Below are 8,543 nucleotides of genomic sequence, written 5' to 3'. Positions count from 1 at the left end.
TGTGATGATTTTTTTGTATAGACCATGTATCTACACTAACCTGTTCAAGAAGTAGGTCCCCTTTGATAATACAGTCTATTTTTTTTAAATTACAGCCAACAGTGCCCAGTGTAAAATTACACCAGTCAAAAGCAATATGATAAACAACTCATAGCTCAATACAGAATGAACCAAAGCTATCATCAAACCGGCAGTTTTAAAAATTGCAACCTCCATGGGTGAAAAATATAACAATTATGAAGTAATTATTAGTTTTTCCATATCACAATAGGAAAATTATTAATTATTTTCCTATTGTGTAGGAAAATTACAACATATTTAGGCCGACACGTTCAACTAATCCTGGATCACCAAAATGCAGTGTCCCAGAGTGACCATTAGGGGGCGCAGAGGCACCTGGTTAACCGTTGAAGCCCGTGATGAAGTTGTTGACCCTTCAAACACTTTGAGGAACAGAGAAGAAGATTCTCTACTGCCTTTTGTAGAGGTTTTGTGTAATTAAAAATGCTGCTGTTGTCAGGAATGTTTATATCTAGTGTTTAAAGAACTATGTTTCTCCTGAATCAAAAGAGAGCAAACAGAAAAAGCTCTTTTATGATCATCATCATCTTAAATTGCTGTGCTTTAAAGCTTAGAGAGCTCCTGTTTTAATGTTAAATGTCAAGATGTGAAAGTTTAATTCGTCGATTCATTCATGAATGAGAGCATCTTCAAAAATATATTTATTTCTGTAATTCAGTTAAGCTCGCGGCTCAAGTTAATTTTTTTAGAAATGAGAGAATATTAATAAACATTTACATGCAAATGCAAGAGAATATATAACAAATATACTACTAAAAAAAGATATAAGCAACCATAAAATCCAAACATATTTGCATATGTTTAGATTTTTTTATAATATGATAAATGTTTTTTAATTTTTGCTTTCCAAGAGAACTTTTTTAAGATGATTTCTAAATGAAATGAGAACTGTCCTTTTTGATTCTTGGAATGTATTAAAGTAGCATTTTCAGTGATACTAAACTAAAAACTAACAGGAAATATCACAGAAAATGTGAAAATTATTTAAAGTTACAACTTATTAACCTCAAAGTTAGCTTTATTCGCTGAAGTTTCTGCTTTGGTTCCTGTTTGCTCTCATAAAGACACCAAAATGAAGTTTATGATTAAAGATGAGTGTTTATATCACATTTTTGGCATACGTTTCTCAAACAGATGTGTGTGTTTTCCCTGCAGACTTTCTGTTTTCCCTAACTCAGCTCTTTCACTTTTAGGCTCAGTTTCTCTTCTGCAAACTGAGTTCAGATTGAGGGTCAACCGATGGTGTAATCTTGAAATTTAGCACACTGTGCATTTCTTATGCTCAAAAAAGACATTTGGCGAGGCAGGTCAAGTGTCTTTCCCACGTCCACAACTGAGACAAGTCCTGCCTCCTGAGCCACCCACATAAATCACACCACACAATTTCCTGTAAATGTATTTACAAAATGTGAACTTTTTTCACGTTTTGTGATGCTGCAACCACAGATCTAAATAATTTGACCAGAAAATAAAACAATCTGTAGTGATGTTCCACTTTAACTGCATACTTATGAATTGTAGTGAAAGGGACACATTGTTTTTATCATTTTAACAAGTCGAAACCCAGTTTCCTATCGACTCACTGTCAGATAAAGGCCAACAGGGTAAAATAAAAACTAAATTCTGTAACTTGTATATTGTTGACAAGTTATTTCTAAGGTAGTTTTGTCTTATTTAAAATGTGCGAATGTAACCGTCTTGTTATTTCTAGCTCCCTGCTGTGTTGCTAGCTGCACATAGAGCATTATCCAGAAAAGATAACTGATGCTTATGGATAAACCAATGGGTGTGCTGGTCCCAAACACCAACGCTGATCAACAGATAAAGTTGTTCTCCTGAAAGGTTCCTCTATAAAATAAATAGGATTGTTTGGTAAACGCCGCTTGCTAGGTGGACATCGGAATATCCAATATCCAACTCAAAACTAACTTCACTGCAGTCGGTAACACAATAAAACCACCGGGACAAAGTTTCTTTTGGTCTGTGCATAAATCATGCACCGAGCGACTGCGCGAGACGTAAACGCCCCACAACGTCTAAAGCTGTGACGTTGTTTCCAAAGCTCTACTGGCCAATAGGAGAGAAGGCAGCTCTCCTCATTAACATAAAGATGCACACGGAGAAGCAGCAAAAGGCGAAACAGAAATAGGCGAAGCAGGAGGCAATGACAAAAGGAGGGCTTGTATAAGGAAAAGACAAAACAAAATATCTACTTTTCTTGACAAAAACGTATGTGTAGGGGAAATGAACAAGAAAATATATACATTTCTTGACGGAAACTCATGTGTAAGGACAAAGAAAAACTAAATATATATTTATGCTTTTATTTCTTATGTCAGTTTTGGTCCTCCATAAAGCTGCAGAAAATAAAGAAAACTGACACAACAGCAATAGATGCGATTGGGGTAAAAATCACAGTGAATGTTTTATTTAAATATGCACATATTAAAAAAAGAATAATATTTCACAATAATGAGCATAGAATGTAATATTCTTTCAGTTATTTCACAATTTCATTGTCATATTTTTATCCATTATTTATTAATGTAGTTTCTTGTTTTACAATGCAGTATTTATTTGTTTAATTTTGAGCATTTTGATGTTCCATAGTAGTTTACATATTTTTGTGATTACATGTCTATATTTCGCTCCCTGAAAACATTTACTGGCAGGTGGGCAGGGGCATCTGACCATCATTACACTGAACACGCATCGGCACAGTGCCAACATGTCTTTTACCCCTTTCACAAGCAAATGTAATGTGATCTTCATGTGGGACATAGATCTTAGTTTCGTCAAAATATCTAAACTGAAGACCATGGCTACTCAATACTTCTTCGTTCACAGTGCAGGGTTCTGAAAAACAAAAAACGGTAAAATAGAATTAACTTTGTTTCATGAACTAATAAAGTACATACTTGCCAATATTTGTACATTTGCTTTTAAATATTTACCAAATGTTGTGGGGAGCATATTCTGTTTCTAAGCTGAAGTCACAGCTAAATAAGCCTCTGCATCTTATTTTTTACATTTTGCTTCTTTTCTGTTCAATCATGAATCACAATAACTACAAAATGTTCCAACCTTTTTCACGTTATTAAAACCATACAAGCTGAATTCCTTTTTTTTTAGTTTTTACCAACAAAACATTTGTTTTTATTAGTAAAAACAAACATTTAAGTTTATATCATTTGTTTGTACAATCAGATAAACAACATTTCCAGAAATTTAAGGAGTGTATAAAACAGGATCCATCCATCCATCCATTTTCTTTACACCCTTGTCCCTTAGTGGGGTCAGCAGGGTTGCTGGTGTCTATCTCCAGTTAACGTGTAAAATAGGATAATACGGAAATGAGAAAATAAACACCAATAAAATATCATTTTATAAATATATTTTTATAAAATTATAAATTAAATTTTTATTTTAAAAAAGTATAAAACATATTTCTTCAAAATGTTCCTGAGCTTTTGAGAACGGTGATGGGAATCTAAACAGTTGTTTTCATTTTTCTATTTAAATTTTTTTTGTAAAGCAAAATAACTGAAAGGTTTCATCTTTAAAATGTTTTAAATGATAATTTATAGATTTCTCAGGGGTTGAGAAGTAAAGCCTTTAGGATTTTTTTTTCTAAATTAAAATAGATGTTTTAAGGTTGTAGAATTATATTTTTTCTCATTGAGAACTTCTGATTGTATAATCTCTGTTTTGGACACAAAAATGCTTTTAGTTTTGTTATTCTTTACCTTTTACTGTACTCAAGTAGTTATTTATTTCTTCTCAATACATTTGATCATAATTCTGAACATGTATACTATTTCTAGATACTCTGAATGTACAGATAACTGAATGATATTTGCCTTTTATTTTTAATCATTTTAAACAATGTAAAAACCATTCTTAAAAAAAAGGTTTTCTGGTTTAATTTGTACATTTTATTATTATTGATCGCAGCTGGAAGATGAATAAGCAGCAGTGGTTTCTAAGTACATAATTAGAACAGCAGAAATATCACAGTGTGCAAAGTGAAATGTTCAAATTTAACTTACTCAGGCATCTCATGTTTCCTTTCCATACGCCTTTGTCACAGGTTTGAAATGGGTCTCCCTGCATAATGTACTTATTATAACAGACATATTCAACTTTTTCACGAGTTTGAAAAACTGCATCTGAGCTGATTATTGACTTGGTGTCTCCATTTTCAAGAGGTGGTGGTGCTGAACAATGCATAACAGCTGAAAGAATGTGAACAATGAGAAAAAATTAGTTTCAGATTGTGCTTTATTAAGCTTATATTATTTAAGGAATATATTATTAGTTATTTGCATCCTAACATAAACAATGAATTGCTGCCCATGACATTTAATCTAGAACACTGCAGGGACTTTTCTACATCTACAAAGAGTACAATGAGTCAAAATCTGTTTTCTTTTTATGTCATTATATTACTGTTTATACTTAAATGTTGCTTTAACCAGAGACTTTGAAAATTTCATGTTTTTTTTGCTCTATGTTGGGAATTATTGGTCAAAAACTTATTAAAAAGCTGAAATTGTAGCTTCCCTTTGCCAAACATACTAATATCCAACAGTTGATCACAAAATTGAACTTATGAACAGAAATAAACACCATGTGATCCACCTTCCTATCTGGTGCTGTCTAGTGTTTTTAAACATGTTAACCAGAGTGGCACTTAGTTAAATATATTTTAATTAAATGTATCAGAGTGTAAATGCTGACACCTTAAATAAATATATTTAGGATAAAAAAATGTTCCAAGAAAAGAGTAAGACAAGAAGTGATTTACCTGAACACTGAGGTACGGGCGTGCTCCACTCTCCATTTCCCAAACAACGACTTGTTGAACTCCCTTGCATGATGAGCTCAGGTTGACGACAGGCAAATGACAATGTATCTCCTTTACTTATAACATTGTCTTGTACAGATGAAGTGATGCGAACATTTTCTGGTATGTTTGGTATTCTGCATTTCTCTGCCAAAGTACAGAAGTTTACAAAATCAGCAAAAGAGGTTATAAAGATTTATAAACACCCATATTAACAGTAAAAAATTTTTAAATGAATAATTATAAATTTGTTACCGTAATTTAGAGTTAAAAATCAATCTATGGAGAGCAGCATCTATTATTATCAAACATTATTAAATACTTTTTTTACATCACTTCAGATGAAGGTACCAGGGCATGATGGGAAGGAAGCATTCCATTGGCCGGTTGGTAAACATTGAATTTCCTGTGAGCCGTCCAGCTGATGACCAGGACCACAGAGAAAACGCAGCTTGTGTCCAGGTTTCATCGTTCCACCAGTTGGTGTTAGTCCAGATACATACAGATTAGGATCCAGTCCACCAATTTCACAAGTGTTCACTGAAAGTAAAACAGGGAGTTAATAAAATAAGAGAACATGTCAGAGATTTAAATGATTAAAAGAAGAACCCCAAATATCAGGGTAATGTGGATCTGCCTTATCGTCCAAGACTATTTCCATTACGTAAACGCTAACATACCCTTTTGTACCAAAGTACTTAACTGTACTGGTGTTATTTTTTTTGGAAGAGAAGTATCTATGGTATTTGTATTTGCATTTGTTTATTTCAAACAGGTTTTAAAAAACAAGTGAACAGGCAGAAAGTAGGACAGAAAAAAATGTTTGCATACATAACAATTTAAGGGATATTGCATAATTACTTTAGTAAATTATTTGTAGATCATTTTCACTGAGAATTTATATTGCAGAGTGTTTCCATTGGCTGTGGTTCTGATCTAGATTATGCTGGCTGATTTAAAAAGATATGACATTATGAAGCTGGATTTAAAACAATGAACTATAAACTACTTTTTCCCCACATGTAACAATTAGCGTCTATAAAAAGTTTATGGTTTTTGATGCATACTAGTTACGAAACTGTGTTTAAAGTCCAACTTCCCCACGTCCCCCTTTGGCATAAAATTAACTACAAAAGTCATAATTAATAATAATAATATTAATGTGTAATGACTAACACACAACATGCATTAATCTTTCAATGCAGTTAAAAACGGTGGGTTTGGATCAAAAAAGTTAAATAAAACTATTAGAATAAGGGCAAAACAATGTTTTAAAATATGTTGGTGCAAGAGAAAAGAACAATAAGAAGAATAATATTTATTATTTTATCAGTTGCTATTTAAAATGCAGAAATATACAAATAATAAAAAACATTCAAGATTACATAAAATGTTTCTTTATTGGACTTTTTATGCACCACAAATCTGGAATAAGCTTCCTGTTCACTGTAGGAGTACTAAGACTGTGACCTCTTTGCCTGAACTAATGCTTTTTTGTGTGATTTCTATAACAATGGCTTTAAAACGTGAATAAAAAACAGTTTCTTACCATTCTGGGACCAGGAAAATTCCACGTTTAGAAACACCTGGAGAACCAGGAACATAAACCACAGAGGCTTCATTGCCTGTGCTGACTTGATGTTTTCTGAGGAGAAGTTTACTTAGGTTGTCCCATTTTTAATTCAGCTGCAGCTCAAAAGGGTGACATGGACAGCCCACATTTACGTCACTGTTTTTTCTTCTGCCAAGATGAACCCACCACTCATTTAGTCTAACAACCTCACACATTTATCAAGAATTAAATTTCTTTTTTTAAAAACAGTTATGTGAATCTTCTCTGTTTAAATATAGGCTTTGCCTTTAAGCTACTGATTATTTCTAAGAATCTTGAGATTTTGTTTTGCTTATCAACTTTTGAAGGTCAGACTGGATTGTTTATTATTAAGCCAACATTTCTGTCTGAACTTAGTCAATCATGTACATTTTTGTTTGCTTGGTTATCTTGCGAATGTTTATTTAAAATCCCCTGGCACCTTTACCTCGTTTTCATGAAGGACAGTGGAACATCGGACTCAATATTGTGAAACTAAAGCAGTTTAGTGGTCAGATGATGATCAATGTCTAAAGAACACTGTTTTATGTTGTTCTCTCAAACAAAATTTTACATAGCTCTCTAGCAAATGCTGAGAAATGTATTACGATAGGGTTGCACAGTGGCATAGCAGTTGGTAGAGCTGTTGCCTTGCAGCAAGAAGGTTCTGGGTTCGATTCTCGACCTGGGGTCTTTCTGCATGGAGTTCGCATGTTCTCCCTGTGCATGGTGGGTTTTCTCTGGGTACTCCGGCTTCCTCACACAGTACAAAAACATGACTGTCAGGTTAATTGGCCTCTCCAAATTCTCCCTAGGTGTGAGTGTGTGTGTGTATGGTTGTGTGTCTTGTCTGTCTCTGTGTTGCCCTGTGACAGACTGGCAACCTGTCCAGGGTGAACCCTGCCTCTCGCCCGGAACGTTAGCTGGAGATGGGCACCGGCAACCCTCCCGACCCCACTGAGGGACAATGGTGTAAGAAACTGGATTGATGGATGTATTACAATATACAAAAAATAAAACGTTTTGCTGATAAAAGTCATGTAAAAACTTGAATAGTCCAAACTTTCACACTGATTTTGACTCAATAGGTCACATGACCTAGACGCTATTGAAGAGAAATACTAAATTTAATCCAAAAAAAGGTAACAAAAATAAAATTGAGTTAAAATGGAATAAACATGCATGTGTCTCATATTTACAGTTTAGTACAATTACACACTAATTTCTAGTCAATGTGGCACACAATATGGAAGTTATTGAAGAAAACATATTTAATATTAAAATTATTTAAAATATTGAATATGACTTGACATTTTAATAGAGGGCACTGCGTCTCATGTAAAAGCATGATTTACCATTTTTTGTATCAGTTGGTGAAAAGACAGGTCATTTATTAACATTTGTTTGACATTTGGTTTGGAAATTTGTTGACTGTCCTTAAGTGAACCTCCGAGCGCTGAGGAGGGAGGAGGGAGAACGGCTGGCCGAAATGATCGTTCATAAATCGGATCAACCTTGAGCTAAGTGCCGCTTGCTAGGTGGACATCGGAATATCCAACTCGAAACTAACTTCACTGCAGTCGGTAACACAATAAAACCACCGGGACAAAGTTTCTTTTGGTCTGTGCATAAATCATGCACCGAGCGACTGCGCGAGACGTAAACGCCCCACAACGTCCGAAGCTGTGACGTTGTTTCCAAAGCTCTACTGGCCAATAGGAGAGAAGGTAGCTCTCCTCATTAACATAAAGATGCACACGGAGAAGCAGCAAAAGGCGAAACAGAAATAGACGAAGCAGGAGACAATGACAAAAGGAGGGCTTGTATAAGGCAAAGACAAAACAAAATATCTACTTTTCTTGACAAAAACGTATGTGTAGGGGAAATGAACAAGAAAATATATACATTTCTTGACGGAAACTCATGTGTAAGGACAAAGAAAAACTAAATATATATTTATGCTTTTATTTCTTATGTCAGTTTTGGTCCTCCATAAAGCTGCAGGAAATAAAGAAAACTGACACA

General features: G+C 34.1%; 1 protein-coding gene across 1 annotated transcript; it reads right to left on the bottom strand.

Annotated features, from left to right (window-relative positions):
- Positions 1-2,391: 2,391 nt before the first annotated feature.
- LOC145551411 (complement factor H-related protein 1-like) lies at positions 2,392-6,637 on the bottom strand. Its single transcript, XM_081606138.1, has 5 exons — positions 6,477-6,637; positions 5,279-5,467; positions 4,889-5,074; positions 4,131-4,316; positions 2,392-2,937 (listed from the first exon to the last, which is right to left on the bottom strand). The coding sequence occupies exons 1-5, from the start codon at positions 6,547-6,549 to the stop codon at positions 2,744-2,746; spliced, it is 828 nt and encodes a 275-aa protein (XP_081462264.1). The 5' UTR covers positions 6,550-6,637; the 3' UTR covers positions 2,392-2,743.
- Between the last annotated feature and the right edge of the window lie 1,906 nt (positions 6,638-8,543).

The sequence above is a fragment of the Poecilia reticulata genome, chromosome 4 (genome assembly GCF_904066995.2).
Source record: "Poecilia reticulata chromosome 4, P_reticulata-male-v2, whole genome shotgun sequence".
NCBI lineage: Eukaryota > Metazoa > Chordata > Actinopteri > Cyprinodontiformes > Poeciliidae > Poecilia > Poecilia reticulata.
This window is presented reverse-complemented; position numbering and strand designations above follow the sequence as displayed.

What these genes read in the sequence shown, in the direction of transcription:
- LOC145551411 (XM_081606138.1), bottom strand. Translation starts at nt 6,549, where the DNA reads ATGAAGCCTCTGTGGTTTATGTTCCTGGTTCTCCAGGTGTTTCTAAAC. An exon ending in GCCCGTACCTCAGTGTTCAG is followed by an intron (nt 4,317 to 4,888) that starts GTAAATCACTTC and finishes ACATTCTTTCAG; the next exon opens with CTGTTATGCATTGTTCAGCA. An exon ending in AGGAAACATGAGATGCCTGA is followed by an intron (nt 2,938 to 4,130) that starts GTAAGTTAAATT and finishes TTTGTTTTTCAG; the next exon opens with AACCCTGCACTGTGAACGAA.